This window comes from Cynocephalus volans, chromosome 10 (genome assembly GCF_027409185.1).
Source record: "Cynocephalus volans isolate mCynVol1 chromosome 10, mCynVol1.pri, whole genome shotgun sequence".
Taxonomy (NCBI): Eukaryota; Metazoa; Chordata; class Mammalia; order Dermoptera; family Cynocephalidae; genus Cynocephalus; species Cynocephalus volans.
In genome coordinates this window covers 46735673-46753085 of record NC_084469.1, presented here as the reverse complement: position 1 = coordinate 46753085, position 17413 = coordinate 46735673, and the positions used below count along the sequence as shown (strand labels likewise).

The following is a 17413-nucleotide window of genomic DNA, read 5'->3' as shown; positions in this document are numbered from 1 at the left end:
AACCATCAATGGATTAACCCATTCATGAGGGTATTGTCTCAAAATCTAACCCCCTCTAAAAGGCTCGGAGCACCTTTCAATTACCATAACTGGATTTCCCACCCTCTTAACAGTGTTACACTGAAGACTTAAGTTTTCAATCATGAAACTTTGGGGGACACATTTAACGCACAGCAGGGTGTAAACCATAGAAAACCAACTCAACCAGCTTGGACCAAAGAGATCCCTTATTTGAAGGCTCAAAAGCCAATGAGACAGGCAGGAGCACACAAGTGAATGCCATTTCTCTCCCCTATTTCTGCTTTTCCTACATTCTCTGTGATCAGGCTCCTCCCAGTGGTAGGAAATATGGTCCAGTTATTCTCTCATCACATACCTCTCAGCCACCTCTACTCTTCATTCCAACTGGGAAACCCCAGAGAAGAACTTATGCAGAAAGTTAAGTACGAAGATTCCAATACAGAAGGTGCTCCAGAGCAGAGGTGTATAAAGAGTAAGTAGGGTGTATCCCTTGCAGGGAGACAGTATGAGGCACTGCCAGGGCCTAGGAAAGATGCTAGGATGTGGAGAGGACGGGTTCACAAGCACTGGTCTTCCCCTCAGATCCTAAGTCAGATCTCAGAGAGATACCTGAGGGACCAGGCAGGGACTGTCTCCTTCACACACCCCTGTGAGCAGAATGAATGGTGAAACACATGGCTGGTGCTGGTACCACTTCGAGAGGTAAATATCTAGTTCTGGGCCTATTTCTTTCCAACTTTGAAGGAAGTATTACAAAATGAGAAGATGTACATCTGGTCTTGAGCACAAGCACCCTCTCTTCATTGCTACCTTTATAGACAGAGTACAGATTTCTTTCAATAGACTGGGGCCTTGGACATGAAAGCCAAGGGAAGGGGTGTTCCCTGGATAAAGGGCCATCTTCTGTATCCTCAAATAACTTGAAACTGTGCAAGCATTGGTAGGCATGAAGCTGAATCCAGTGGGGTCCTCTCACTTGTTCATTCTCCTTACCCCAACTCCCTGGCACAAGCACATACAGCCTCCAAGGGCAGGGGAGAGACTTCCAGTTTAAAAAGATGAAATTCAGACAGATGCAACAGAGGCAACTGTGGACCACACAGGGAAGGTCAGAATCATTCCTGGACAGGTCTGGCTGGACAGCACTATAAGCTGAGAAGTTGCCACCAGTGTCTAGGGGTGCTACATGTGAGGTGGTAACCAGGACCGGGGCTGGGGCAGGCTTGTGCAGGGGCCTGGGACCTGGGCCCCCTACCAGGCAGTGTACCCTGCTGAGCTCTGGGGCCCATAATCTCCTGATTGCTTGCAGGTCTGCATGGAGATATCCAAGTCAGGAACAAATGGTTTGAAGCCAAAAGGGGAGGCGGGGTGTAGAGGCGGGGAGGGCTGATTCAGAGTTGTGGGAGTCCAAGGGGAAGCGGTCTGGGAGCAGGGAGGGGAAGGCCAAGGGAGAAGAGAAATCAGAATTAAATGAAAACAGTGTTTGCAGCTGGGCCCCTCTCTGTAAAGTCCTGCCATGCATGCATTAACTCTCCACAGATAAAAACAAAAATCCGGGGACCTGGTGCCTGCCTGCTGGGGCACATAAAGCTTAGAGGATATAATATCTTCCAGGTGGGTGTGCCCAGAAGCACACAAAAGGGCCTGACAGGTCGTTTAAAACTGACTATCAAGGTCAAAACATCACCACCTGCATGCACAACTGCAACGTCTCCATTCATCCCCCCACTTCTAATTCTCTGTTGTTTGTTTTAAGCCAAAGCACAGTTTGAACAGCGACAAGCCTGACAACTGTTCAAACATGTGTACGTGCAACTTATTAGCTTGCAAATGGAGATATCTGGAGGCTAAAAACAAGAGATGGGTGAGACAAGTTAGCCACTAACTCTTAAAGGGTCAAAGGAAGGGATCTGAGTGATAAATTCCTGGGTTCAAGGAAGAAAGTCTTCATCAATGGAACCCGCTCCTGATGCAGTGTTTGAAAATGCTGTTTTGCACTGATGGTACACAGAGCAGAGGCGGTTATAATGAAAAAAAGAGGCCCCTGCCCTTGAGATCTATTTATTTTGCAATTAACTCGGGGTAAGAGAGGCCCCTTCTGACGCTTCTGCTTGGGGGCCTAAAATTTAAACGCCTACTGCTGCCTAGGTGCCCACAGACTGCAAGAAAATCCCAGCCTCATGATCTAACTCGCTCTTACATCAAAAAGAAAATATATGTGTACGGTAAATTACTGAACGAAATTGAATCACCTTCACCCCTGTTCAAATAAAAAACCTAATTAAACCAAAGAATGTTAGGGCTCTAAGACACTCTGCAGGCTACTCTAAATCAACCCCTTACTTTTCCAGAGAAGAAAATGAGGCCAGGGAGGACCGGTGACTTGTGCGGGAGTCCCCATCCATGACTGGGTGGCAGCTCCTCAGGAACACAGATTCCTTCTGAGCAACAGACCAGCAGGGAGCATCACCAGGGAGCTCTCCTCACCCACTCACTACATGTCCTTTTGTCCTTCTCAGTGTGACATTTGCACCTGAGGGACAATGGCAGGAGATGGGGTCTGTGTACACCCCGCAAGTGACACTCATCTGTACAGAGATACCCGCTACATTCCCCACTCAACACACACAGCACTCTAACGCCTGTGAGGACCTGTTAACATTCCAGATGCCAAGACCCCACCCCAAATCCACCGAATTGGGGTCTCCATGTTGGGGCCCAGGTGGTTGCAGGGGTCCCAGGGCACAAGCCAGTTCATTGGGGTGAAAGAAGAAAATGACAGATTTACTTTTATAGTTATTTTTTTCTAACATTTTTAAATTTTCTGTGTTTGTGTGTGTTTTATAGTGCACCCAGATACTAACACCGTACTCTATGTATATGACTTATAAATTAATAAATATAAATATACGGAGCAGTAATTGCTCACAAAGAGGTGTTACAGACAAGTATAAAGGCAGGGCCTCACACTGTTCCTCACCACTAACAAAGCAAGGCCCTTGACCAGGCCCTGCCACACGTGGGTCCTTGGCTACCACTGACAGAATAAAAGCTGGATTCCATAGCCAACCGTACCATGAACTCCCAGATATTTCTGAAGAGAATCATTTCCCAAAGTGTGTTTTGAGGAGATGGGGTTTTTTTGGTTTTTGCCTTGAGTCCACAGTGATCCCATGAAATGCTCACTGTAAAGAGGGAACCCTGGGCACAACAGTTGGGGGAATACTGCGTACCCTGGCTCTGTCTTTAAGAGGCACAGACACACCAGGATATTAAATCAGGATAATAAGGATATTAAAGGTTTTCTTAGAAACCTTCCAGTAAAGAATCCCTTTTAACTTTGTTTAATCCATTCATTTCCTAAACTAATTAACCCATGGACTTTTTCCCCCCACATGATTAACATTCTACAAAACCAGTCACCTACTTTAGAAAATCCTGATTTAGGCTAAAGGTCTTGTATGTCCTTGTGGCCACAGCATCACCAGCATTCACCGCACCTGTCCACTGACAGGTGTTTACAGAATGAGTTCTTAGCTGTGCCCACCCATCCCTTTCCCACGACCAGCTTCCAATCAGATGTGCAGAAACTGCCCATGGGTGGAAAAAGCCAGAAACTACAGGGACTCATTCCCAAAGAGAAGCACCATCCTTTGGTTCTCAGGGCATCCCCTTAGAAGTCACCAACTCAAAAACTGGGATCTGCCAAACAGTTTCCAACAACTCAGCAAGGTGGCTTCAGGGAACGAAGGCCCAGTGGTCACCAGTGGTGGCCACCAGGCTCACAGAGCACCTAGTCCTCCTTGCAGGTATCGGCTGGGGAGCCCAACTGTCATTCACACTCTCTTGGAATGAAGTTCCAAGGTTTCCACTTTATGGTGAGAGGGGTGGGTGGTTATTTTTAGCAAGCTGACTGAGAAGGTGAAGGGCAGATTTGGTTTTTCAGTGACTGCAGATTCGGCATTCTGTCCTATGGGAACGATGTCTAGACTTTTAGAGGAGTCCCCTCTGTAAACAGCACAGTTAGTTAACCAAGAAATAGAACATGCTCTACTCTGAGCTCCACACTCTGGGATTAAGTCAGGCTGGGTTTTTGCATTGTATCCTCAAATCCCACGTAGTAATTAATTTTTTTAAAAAGTGATCCATTTTTTAAAGGAGTGTTTTCTCACACTATGGCCTCTTAATAGAATTAAGTTAATATTTCTTTTAAAGAAAAGGTAGCTGAAATACTCTTCCAATTACATTTTAGAGGTGAAATAAAGCAACAAGGCTATTTCTCACCAGTTTATGTGAACAGGACTCTGCAGCTCACATGTCCATAGGCTCCAGCTGCATATTGGCCATGACACAACACAGGCTATGTTCCCTCCAAGCAGAGCGGTTCATGCATTGTGCCTTACTTGAGGACAGTCTCAGGAGTTGGCGTTCTCCCCAAAAGGAGCCTACATACAAAGCTCCATGCCCACATACATACAAAAGACAGTCCAGAAGCCAGTAGTATTTGCTTACTCTGTGTAGTAGTCTGAGGAGTAAGAGTCGGCAAGATTGGGAATATTCCAATTTAGGCAATTTTGTGTGTTGAATTCCATTGTTCTTTTTCACCCAGTCAGTGTATGTTCTACTCAGTAATGATGCTTCTGTACATAAGTGGGAAGGTGGAAAAAAGCCTTTTCTTTGCATGGAAAGGCGGCAAAGTAGTGCTGACTTGGCCACCTCAGGCTCAAGGACTGAAAGAGATTAGGAGCCTATGACGACATCAACAGAGAGAGAAGATGACAAATGTAGGTAGAGGGTTGATTGCTTCAGAAAAGACTTTCAAATGCCTGACAACTTCCCTTGAAGGATGGCCCCAGCAGCGTCCTCTGAAGGTAGGGCTGTCAGTCTATGTGTGTGGAGAACAGTTCAAAGAAAACAAAACACTTACATGTAATCTTCCAGAGGGTGAGGAATCATGGCATAATGATGATAAAAGGCTGCTTCTGGATCTGACAAGCAGCACAGCTGTTTGATGGCAAGTAGATTCTGGCTAAGCCAAAAGCCGCATTCACTCTGTCGCTCCAACAGAAGAGAGAGAGCCTGGCCCCAAAGGACTCACGTGATCCAGGAACTTGCCTGGTACCCAGATTCTATGGCTGCCTCAAAACAGCCCACAGTAAACACTGATCTTCAACATTATCTTCAATCACAGTGACACTATGATTTCCTTGGGCAGAAAATATATACAGCCTCAGAGACAGTTACAGATAGGTTTTGTCTAAGTCTGAACCCACGAACTCTGACAGCCATCTCAGGATGAGGCCATTTAAATTGTGTCTCTGACATCCTGGGTCTAAATGACTTGGGGACATCATATATCTCCTCCTATACCTGTTCTGTAAAAAATGGAGCATACACACACATTCTCACTACCTACCTCAGTTGTTATAAACTAGTATTGTCAAGATTAACAAAATTAGCACAGTCTAGTGCTTTCGGAGTCCCAGAAGAACATCACTTTATGCACACCAATTACTATTTCAGGAAAGAAAAATGAAAGAACCAGAACATGTTAGAAGGGGAAAGCCCCTCCCTAAGAGATAGGAGGGAAACAAAGGCAAATGATTTTCTTAAGAAGGAAAATAGAAATAGAAAACAAAATGGAGAAATTGAACACAAGAAAGCAACAAAGGGGATGCATCTAAGGGGCACAAATCAACCTGCACACTCAGCATTACTCACGACTAGCTCTGGTCACCTCTGCAGCAATGGCAGCGTTGCCAATAAAGAAGGGATTATAATTTTACAGAGAAAATAAAGAAATGGTGTGAGCTGCTTTCTATCACTCACACCCACCTGTTTGAGAAAGCAGAGAAGAGTTATACTGGAAAACGGGAGAGAAAAGTGCATTCAAAACATTTTTAAAAAGCAGAAAAAAACTTGAGAAGTTATTAAAATGCGAGTAACAAACAATAATAACAACAACAAAAGCAAAAACCCACATCACACACAAACCGAAAATATTCAGCACATGAGAGAAAGCAGACGGGATGGCAGCATGGTGAATTGAAAAGTGCACTAATTTAAGGTTCAAAATCTGATTCCTGAAGGAAAGAATCACTACGGTTGCATCCTTCCTTGAAACCAGGGAGTCACATCCCCTGAAATTTAAGGAAGGATTGTTTAAAAGTTTGGTGGTTTTGGTTTGGAGGACCAAAAATTCAAGTAGAAGCTGACAAAGAACAAGCAAAGAAAAATTCCCAAAGCTGTGAAGCCTTGCTACTTAAGATAATGACAGAAATTTATGACTGCTTCCTTCCCCAGCAGAAAGGAGCACAATTAGAAGGCTGAAAACAACAGGCCCTTTGTACCAGCATGTTATGTTTTGCTTATTCTATTACACATTGGCTGGGAGTGGGAGATAAGAATAAGCAGGGCAACACCCCAGACAGGGTTAGACAACCCCAGGAGGAGGAGGTGGGAAGAAAAGCTGGTTACGTTCTTGTTCTTTCCTGGGCATGTACGTGCATACTGTTTATTTGCAAATTGAGGTACTTAAGAAAATTGTGTGTGCAATAGTCAGAAACTAGTTTAAGCATTCAGAAGTCTTTTATTGCATAAGCCATGTGTAATAGGCAGCTTTACAGTTTTTCTCCACTGTCAAGTGCATTGAAGCTACTTACGTAATTGATAATTATTTCTCTATGCTCTTTATTTATCAATCCTATTTTTGTTCAGTCTTAAAAACAACTTAAAAACTAGGATGAGCAAACATATAAACAGTTTCCCTCCCTGTAACCTACTGCATCAAAAAAGTTTGTAAGGAATCAATCAGTAGCCACCAGGGGAAGAAAATGTGGTCATCTGAGAAATCTCTTTTCTCTACAAAGGGAGACTTGCCAGTCTAGGAGCCAGGTGCTCTGACAGTTCCAGCAGTAGAGAATTCTGCTCCAGGACAGCAGCTGCTAGGCCAGTCAGGTACTCACCAGCCAGTCATGAGATGGTATGGCCGCTATGGTCCCAAGAAAACCCAGTAAAGATTTGATCTCTGTTGCAGATCTCTCCCCACAACCCTTAACTGCCTGGAATGATCGACACCAACTCAACCTCTGCCATTTCTTGGTGGCTCTCTCTCACTCATACTCATATGGATATGTCGGTGGCTCAGATGACCCAAGCCCTGAGGGACCATGGCATTTCCTGGCACTCAAAGTGAGGTGGCTAAGGAAAGCCATCTAAAAGCTCACTGGCCTTCTTCCTGCTCCTCCAGCTCATTACAATGGCTTCCAAACTGGGACCTTTGGACTGGAATTTCCTCAGCCTGGGTTGCTTTTCTATTAGATGGTCACTAGGCTGGCTCCTTTCCATTCTTGAATCTCATCCCAAATGTCACTCTTTAAAGAAGCCTTTCCCTCCCACCCTAAGGATGCTACCTATTCTCCCACTCTGTCACTTACTTGGTTTTATTTTCTTCAGAGCATGCATCATCATTGTTTGTTCACATGTGTCCTGTTTTTCTCCCTGACTAGAATGTCCGTTCCATAAGGACAGAGGCCTTGTCACTGGTGTCCACCTTTGTGGGCTCAGCATCTTCAGTACTACGTGGCACACAATCTGTGCCTGACAGAAATGTACTGCAAGAATGAATGAATGAATGAATGAATGAATACACAAACAATGAGCAATGAGCAAGACAATCGGGTATAGAACCAATGGAAGAAAGGTCAGAGCAGAATTTGTCATCTATCACCCTCCACACTGCTGCCATCTCCCCTCAATTTTACCAGTGGGACCAGGGGTGAAGCTACATGTGAACAGTTGAACTGGGAAGCAGAGCTATATAGCATACGGGTTTTTTTTATTCTGCGCTCTAAACAGAAAACCACTCTGAAATAATTTTCAGGAGATTCTTGAAATTCAAATATAGGGGGAAATAATAAAGTATTTAGATGTCAACAAGGCAGTTCTGCCAACCTAATTATGCCCCATGACATGTAATTGTGAACTGCTGAAAGACAAACGGTGAAGCAATGCATTTATTACAAACATGTACAGAGATAAGACTGAGGTGTTAATTTTTAAGCAACTGTCATAAATCAGGTTCCAGGATATTATTCCATTAACATTATTGCTATTATAACAAAGAGTGTAAGCCTGACAACGAGCTCCTTTCATGTATTCTCTGTACTGCTAGAAAATTAGGTGTACTAGTCATGGCCCTAGCTGGGACACTGAGAACATACAAGGACACAATGAAAATAGCAGAATATTAATTATACCAACAGGAAGAGAGCTGTTCTACACTTCAAAGATTCATTTAAATTGCATTAATATCTTTGTACAGACATCATAGTACTCAATCCAAGAAATGTGCACTCCACATCTCCTGATACAGCAGGTTCAGTCTTCATGGGAGGCAAAAATAAAATAGAACAAAAACAGAAAGCTCACGTGTACCAAATGAGAAAAGTATAGGAATGAAACTGTCGATAAAACATCTTAAAGGTAAACTAGTGATTTTTTTCTAAGAATCAGAATAGAATGAAAGCATCTCTCCCCAGGAACGGTGATTCAGAAAAGGATTTGGGGGGATGTTGGAAAGGGGGTCAGGTCCAATAAGTAATGTCTCCTGTTATATTAAAAGGTGACAAAAACCATGAAGTGCAGTATCGATAAATGTTCTAGTTACTGCTATGTTTGAAAAGTATTCCAAATTCTAAAATATTGTTTATGTATTATTACCTTCTTACAAGTTGATTTGTCAGTATCATACATTCAAGTTGTACAAATGTGTTTTTTTCCCACTTCACTGAATATCAAAATCAGCCTCAAAAACAGAATCAGAGAGGAGAATTTAAGCTTACTCATAAAAACTATGACGTGTAATATTTAAAATACAGTGAAATCATTATGGATAATACCCAATATTTTAAAAAAACTCTTTAACACAGTTAATAATTAACCAATTTTAGTTCAAGTGGGAATGTTTAATGTAATTTGCCAAAAAGGAGTACTAAAATGGTATAAAATAGTATTTATATAGTTAAGATCTAATCACTAAAGAAGTCCACAGGTATGGAATTTATAATCAATCTTGCATACATGTTTATAAAACACAAGCTTAGGAAAGAACCATTTAATTTACCAAGAAATCCTTTGATCTGTCTGCATATTATAACTAACAGGACAATGGCAAATTTCAGTGTGGAGGTCTTTTTGCATGGCTCTTCCCAGACTTGGGGTTTCCCTATTTCTGTTTAGGGTATAGAAGTTGACCTACATGACTGTTGTTTCTGTTCCAGCTTTGCTTTACAGAACCTCCAGCAAAGCCTTGACCATAAATAAAGCAGCAGGGCTCCCGTTGCCCACTGAGTCGTACACCCCACTCTGCTGCATGTGGCTCAAGGTGTTGGGATCCTGATGGAGTCAAGCCAAGCAAGTGGAATCAATTTAAGTCAGAGTTTGGAAAAACAGAGCGTTCCCCTTTCCCCCATCCCAACTGGCAGTGTAAGATACCACAGTCACCCTTCCACTGCTCAAATAAAGGGAACAGTAACTAATCCCAGGAAAACATCTAGACCCAGGGAGACTTTATGTACACAATCTAACAACAACAACAAAAAGATATTTGACAACCAACCACAAAATTTTAAATATATGGTTCTCCTGTATTTAAGCATAAAAGCAGTCTTGTTGCTGCTAAGTTATTATCACCATCACATTTTTTGACATTTGTGCCCAGTACCACTTGGCCTTAGGATACTTATACTTATTACTTTAAAAATACAGAGTTAAGCATGTTTAAATCACTTTAAAAATCTCAAAAAGCAGCAAACACACACCCTACCTGCTTGGGCATGCAAACTTGAAAAGAAAAGCTTTACAGAATGGCCTGCAGGTCGACAAAATCTGGTTTTGGCAGACTAATGTCAGGAAGGGGCTATAGCAAATAAGGTCCTGTGTACTTCTGAAAAATACTCTGACTTTGGTTCCCTCAGGCCAGAATTTGGAACTGTTAGCAAACATGCCCTGAAAAACTTCAACTCTCATAAAGTGCTACAGACTCTCAAATAAATATGGCCCCTCAAGACTGTGTACAAATGAGAAACATTTAACGAACAACCCTTTCTTCACCAATAATTCTGCTTAAATTAAGTCCAGCAGACTCATCAAAGGGACCAAAGAAGCCCCCTTGTTAAGACAAGTTCTATATATAGCCACCCAAGACAATTATATGAAGCACGTAACCAAATATATATAATTATCCTAGTTTCTACATTCCCATTATCTTCATAAATATAGGATAAAAATCAGTCTAAATGACTTTCTCAGACCTCCTCAAGGACTAAGCAAGCCAGACAGCTTTTTAAAAGAATATGTATGTAGCAAAGATCAAAAGCAAATGTTCTGGTCAGTTCTTTTCTACTCATGGGTTTTACTAAGAATGTGTGCAGTTTTCAGGGAAAACACCACAAATGACAGCTGTTCAAAAGCATGGAAATTAATTGGCAGCAGGAAATTCCTTGACTAATAGGGAAAAACTTGAAGTCGCATGTTTTGATGAGCTTATTTTTCCCATCCTTACTCAAGCATATTCACTGTTAATGATTAAGATTTTCAAGTAGAAATATAACCAAGTAAAATCCCGAGTACATTCCCTATTTTTCTCAGTGGAATAGAGCTACCCATTACTGAATGAATAATGGCATTAATGAATGGATTTTAGCTGTAAATAATATACAGAGGAAAGGTTCAATTTGCAGGTCTTAATTTTCTGTAGGAACTAACGAAGACCCAATAACAATAATGCCTTCATTGTATTAAAAATAGTAGCAAGACAAGTGACTCCCGCATCCCCACAGAAAGTAAGCCATCTGCTTGGACCTGTTTTTCTAGCAGCAGGGATGGATTTACACTGATCCATCCACTGTCTCTCTGACATAGGGGCTCTCAAGTTGTTGCCTTTGTGGCCAATGGTGAGAAAGAATGAGACAGCTGGTCAGGATTAGGCAAGCAGCCTGTGCTCGGCTCGCCTGACACTGCGACTTTGGCGTCCTCAGCACTACACTCTCATCTCTCAAGCCGACAACAGCCACTGATCAGGGTGATCAAACACACCGCTCCCGGGGCGCAACACATTCTCAATCCCAGCCACAACTTGAGCTTTCTCTTTTCAAGGCAGTCTGAATTGAGCCTGTGACACCAACAGGCTCATGCATGGTGGAGTCCACGTGAGAACTGTCCCTCAAGGCAGTAATGCAATATCCAATCATGAGCATCCGTGGCCCTGACCTCCTAATCCGATGACAGCTGTAACAGAGCTCAAGGAAAGCAAGAAATGGTCCAAGAATTTCCAAAGCAGGTACCCTAAGTGCCACAACGGAACAACATACCTGGCCATCCCCAGACTCGGAAAGTTGGCAGGGACGATGAGTACATCCAGCCGGGAGAACGGGTGTGTTCCCAGGACAGAATGTGCTGCTGAGAGGCAAGGAGGGATGAGCCGCAAGAGGGTCTCCTGGCAGGCGCCGCTGAGGCAAGACGGGGCAAAGACTCGATAAGGAATGATCTCCTGGGTGGTGGCAGAAGCATTCTGGAAGCGGCAGGGGTATTCCATGTGACCACAAACATCAGCATACCTGGGGAACAACATGAAATGAACAGATGCGCGTGACAGTAAATCACATTTATTCCTCTTGCCATGGAAGAGAGGAACTCTTGCAGACATGGACAACTTTTAGTTGGTTCAGACAGGCTCACAGCAAAGACTGTTCATGTGAACTCTTGGCTTGTCTGTGTCTGGGCAGCAGTGAAAAATTATAGGTCAAAATACTTATTGATGTGCTTGAATCGATTGAGTAGCTTCCATCTAAGCTAAGTAAAAGTAGTAAAATCTCATTTTAGAACAAACTGAGGAGAAAAATCCCAAGACTCAAAACAATAAAACAACTTCCCATCAAAATAAAAATAATTTCTTTCTTCAGTAATGTGGTGTCAAGTATCATCACAGGAAAAATCTCCAAATCAGGGATGATTCATTACTCAGAAAGGAAAGGACGATGTAGCCAAATTAAAGATCCCACCTTGAACTTCCTAGACTAAAAGATTTGGATTGAGGTAGAACAATGAACCAAGTGACAGTTATAGGTTCAAACTTTTGCAAAAGAACACAAACCATTTTACTGGAAAGTAATTTAGGTGTTCTTTACAAAGCCCATCAAAAGGTTTGGTTAAGGAACACAGTGGCACTTTTGATATATCTTTCTCACTCCACTTTCAATACAAATTTAACTGAGTCACCCTTTTAAGGAAACAGATCAGAGACCAGCCCTCACCATCTGACCACTGCTAGTTATTCGTGGAAGGTGGAGCTGAAAGAGAATTCCTAGAGCCTGACTCAGGCCTCAAGAGAACTTATCTATCCAAAGAAACCTACATCAAAGGGAACTCTTTTTTTTTTTTAACCTATTAACATGTCCTTTATTGAAACACAATGGAAAGCTCTTCTAATTTTAAATTACTATAGGTGCTTGTCTGATTCACAGTGAATGTGAAAAATCTTAAGATGCTGGCCTGTCCCACTATGGGCAGACTACTACAACAGTAAGTCCTCTCCAAATTTATGAAGTGCCTTTCACCATCCAAAGCCAGCACCTGGGAGATGTACAGGGCTACGTAAATCAGCCTAGCCCACCACCAGCACAGTACACAGAACACAGCTTCCAGCTCTGATGACGTTTCACCACAGCTGAGGGTAAGAAAAACACATGGGGATCTATAAACTGCCAGGAAAAGGTGACAGAAGAATATAATTACCAACATTGAACCTGGTCAAAGTCCTTGGATTGATAACCTTGCTTTGTGGAGAGAGCGAGTAAAAGGTGTCTTTTGGTAAACACTAACTGAAGGCTTCAGTGTCCACCTAATGACAAGTACTGTGCTGGTGCATCGATTTAAACAAAGGTCTCACAAAATGAAAAAGACCATTTATTGAATTACTCACCATGATACCTTTCTCTAATGTATTTAACACAGGTATATAACGTGCTACAGTAATTTAAGCTCATATATTCTCTATCAAAAAGCTTTCAGAGCACATTAAGAAATTGAGAAGATTTGAGAAATGGAGGTGTGCAGGCATATTCTGGACAAAGTTGGGAAGTAAGTTTAAATTCCATCTATCACAACACAGTTTTGCAAAGAGGCATTTCATTAGCCTCTCTATAAACGCACCACAGGGCAAGATTATTTCTTGCAGCCAAGAACCCAAAGGTTAGAAACCAAGTTGAGGTAGCCGAAGACAGACCAAAAGAGGGAACCTGTTCGAGGACAGAGATGAGTTAGATTCTCTCTGGGCATAAATGGCACTAGCTCAGGTAATAAAAACGATTCCAGTTGTGTGAATTAGCACCGTTTTTCATAATCAAAGGCTGGAAGAAAATGCAGGACTTTAAGGCAATCAAGCTATGGAAAAGTGAGACCGCTAAGGCTCCCAATAAGAATGGAAACGGCATCGGGGAGCCACTTGTCGGTCCCCACATGGGGGTCAGGAAACGGGCTTCAGTGGCTGTTCTCAGACTGGCTAACCGACCTGAGGCAAGTGACTCAGTATCTCGGGCCTCTTTTTCCTCATGGTCTCACAAGAGTGGCCGCAAGAGGAGGAAAGGAACTGATTGGAAAGAGGTTAGGGGGCACTTACTGGGATGATGGAATGTTCTCTATCTGGTTTAGGTGCATACAATCATCAAAAACTCATCAAGCCAAACACTTCAGATCTGCGCATTTTGTTATGTGTTAATCACACTTTAATTAAAAATAAACAGAAACAATTTTAAATGGTTTCTAAGGTTTCTTCTGGCACAGCTCACCACGAGTCTCTCTTCATACATCAGCCTTGTTTCTGCAGAGGCGAGGGAATATTGTACTTCTGTAAAGTCATACAGACCCAGCATCAAATCAGAGATGCTTTTTCTTCCTTTCAAGGCAAATTTGCATGTATTTTACAACTCTGAAGAAGACCTCCTCCCCCACCAAGTCCACTCTTCTTTATAATGAACAACCTCAATGCCTTTTCTTCTCCTTTGCAGTGCAATCATTTTTGCTGAGTTCCTCTGGTCTTTATCCAGGTTTCCATGCTGCGCTTCAACTATATGGCCCCAACGAAGGCCTTGAGGGGCTGAACATAATTCATAATCATAAAGAGTTCCCTGTGGCCAAATGCTTTCATGGAATTAAAGGGACCTCCTTCCACTGCATGCTTGAACTCTCTCCCCAGCTCACCTGACTGGCTTGGCCACCCTAGGCTTTCTCTTTTTGAATCTGCTTGCCCACAGAGGGAGCACTTCTGGGCCTGCTCTCTGACCTGTATTAGGCAGACTGTGCATCTGTGCTGTGGAGGCCACCAGCTATCCAGCTGGGTGGGCAAGTTTGTCGAATTTGGAAATGCAGTATTAGAAAGCCCACTGAGGGCCGAGCCCGTGGCGCACTTGGTAGAGTGCTGCGCTGGGAGCGCGGCGACCCTCCCGCCGCGGGTTCGGATCCTATATAGGACTGACCGGTGCACTCACTGGCTGAGTGCCGGTCACGAAAAAACGACAAAAAAAAAAAAAAAAAAAAAAAAAAGAAAGCCCACTGAGACCACGTACCTAAGCATCCTCAGTCCAGCTTCCGTCAATAATGAAAACTTTACTTGATCACCTTGTCTGTTCCTCACCTGGTTTGAACTCAGGAGGACAGGAGAGGAGTAGTATTTACCCCTTCCCCTAAAGCCCAGCAGGAATTTGAGACAGCACCTCTCCCAGGCTCCCCACTGGGCAGGGCCATACCCTCTCCTTCCACAGCAACTGTGCAAGAAAAGGGAGAAGCCATTTCAGTTGCTTCTGTGCAGGGAGGAGGGGCACGTAGCAAGCAGTTGCTGCGCACCCAACAACTTTCCTCCTTCCCCTAGCCTTCTTAAGGCACGAGTTTCTCAACCGCACAGCACAGCTGCTCTAACAATCACCCAACCCTGAGGCTTTAGGGCAAGAGCAGAGAGCTTCTTCACCATGAAGAACCCATGTGCAAAGTCTTCAGATAAGGAGAGTGTAGCTTTGCGCACAGAACCACATCCAACTAGTAAGGACAGCAACTTCAGGCTCAAAGGCAATGCTCTCAGCTTCTGTCTTCTGTTCCGACAGGACACACTCCAGTCTTAACAGTGGCTGAATCACAGCAGTGACTCTCTGAGTAGGAAGGTGGATCAGACTCCAAGGTGAGGCATGGATAATATGTACAGTTTTTAAAAGTCCCCAGGTAATATTCTGAATCACCTCTCTAGGGGTCTGGCCTGGATGTGAATCCAGGTACATTACTCAGCAGGTGTATGAATACATGAATACGAACAGACTATTGTTTGTTTGGTTTTTTTCTCACTATATTTCTGTTCTTTTAATAAGTAATATTAGACAATGATCACATGCCAAGGTGTTCAAAGAGTATACAGCCAAAACAAATTAGGGAGAGTATTACAGACATGTGCCAGACAGTTGCTATAGTTATTATTACATGTCACTATTCTAAATGTTGCGTTTGTCGGCTTTTTTAAATTTATAATTTTTTGTAGTTTATTTTCTCATTCTAAAGAAATCTGCATTTGCATAGCTAGTTTTGTATCCTTATTTTGCTTTTTTTTGTTTGTTGCTGGTTACTGAATACATTCCTGAGTCAGCCTCAGTGTTAGTGCACATTCTCTAGACATGAATGTCTGATGCAGTGTCTTAGGACTGCATCTTATTCTTCTACTGTCTTCTTCAGTATAAATCACAGGGCTGATAGATTGCTTTTACATGTTTCAAGTGCTGTTTGTTACAGTACTAGAGGTCAGATGTCCCCCCAGTCTCCTGAATGCTTTCTTTCTTGAATTTCTTCGATTCTACTCCTTGGAAACATCTCTTACCCACACACTTCTCCTTGTGTGATTCTCACACGGGTTTTGCTGCTCCTCGAGGCTTCTGAGCCTTTTCTTTCACATTTTTCTTTCCTGGTTCACTTACATTCTCCACCCCTCTCTCCCTTCCTAAGCTCTACTGTGCTTCAGTATTTGTCCATAACCCCCCACCCCCAACCACCACCACATGCTTGCAGCTTGCATATTTTTCAGGTTCTTTGTCCCCTAAAATGATAATCAGGATATCAGTTCTCTCAGTCAGTGAAGGTCAGAGTGTGGTTCCTGGAGCACCTTTGAACAAACTGCTGTTTGAGTCTCAGTATCCTTACCTACGAAACAAGGATAATAAAGCCAATCTACCGCACAGGCTTATCCTCAGGCTAAATGAGATGGTATTTGAATCAAGACTTTCCCTGACTTCAAACAACCAATGGCTTCTGTATCAACTCAGGATAGGCCAGGGCTAGGATGCACTGCAGTACCAAACAACCCCAGAGTTTCAACTACTTAACACACAAAAAGCTTATTTCTTGCTCATACCTAGTCCTCTGAGGATCCAAATGACTCTCCAGGGCACCTGTCCTGCTCACTCAGAAATTTAGGCTGCCCATAACTGCAAAATGAAGCTTATTCTTTGATCCCAATGCAGGGGCAGAGAGCACTAGAGGGTCTCACATGCAATGAAGTGTTCCCACACGAAAGTCACTTCTGTCCACAATTCCCTTCTTCCCTCAAGAGTATTAAGTGATATCTAATAAGCAATCTAGGATTGACAGTCCAAAACAGACAAAAAGTAGAAATTACTTCCCTTCCTCCAAAAAAAGCAAAATGTAGGCAATAAGACATGCCTCTCAGAAGAGAGAGCAAATGGCTTTGTCTCCTAAAGATACCAACCACTGCAGCCACTGCATTGAGTAAAAGCAGCATGGAAGAATAAAACCAACACAAAAGGAATCTGCACTGAGAGTACATCTAGGTTGGTTTTCAAGGATGAACTAACTACCTGTATGTAGCATGACTCTGGTCTTTCCCCACCAGAAGGTACTGATTTAGTGACTTTCTGTAAATAGGAAAAATAATTCATTTGAGCTGGGTGTAAAAGTCCTAGGAATGAAGCATGATGTGCAATTCTGTGCCTCTTTTGTGCAATCCCCTTCTCCCTCTAAGCTCTGAAAGCTAAAATCAGTTGAACATCTGGGGAGGCTGCAAGTGAATACCCAACGGCCTACACTAATTTTTAAAAACTTCAAACTGATTTTATCCGGTCCGTACCAAAAAAGAAGAAATCACTACTGACGTTACAAAGCACTGACCCAACAGCTCCTGTGTCCTGTGCTCCTAAAGAGGCTGACTAGCTCTGCAGAGGGAGGCCGTCCCTACAACGCTCCACTAACAGCGTCATTAGAACCAGAACAGCAGAGTGGCCTACAAAATGCTCCATCAGATGAGAAGCCTCTTTCTATTAAGTTAGATTTTAGACCAGAGAAG

General features: G+C 43.0%; 1 protein-coding gene across 3 annotated transcripts in view; it reads right to left on the bottom strand.

The window, feature by feature from the left end:
* AOPEP (aminopeptidase O (putative)) overlaps positions 1 to 17413 on the bottom strand; it is a 293840-nt gene that overhangs the window by 223324 nt on the left and 53103 nt on the right. For all 3 annotated transcript variants that reach the window (XR_010024608.1, XM_063110678.1, XM_063110679.1), the window contains one exon: positions 11394 to 11639. Coding sequence is in view for 2 of the 3 variants with exons in the window: in XM_063110678.1 (XP_062966748.1) it covers positions 11394 to 11639 (246 nt within the window). In the remaining variant the exon portion in view is untranslated. The remainder of the gene's footprint in view (positions 1 to 11393; positions 11640 to 17413) is intronic.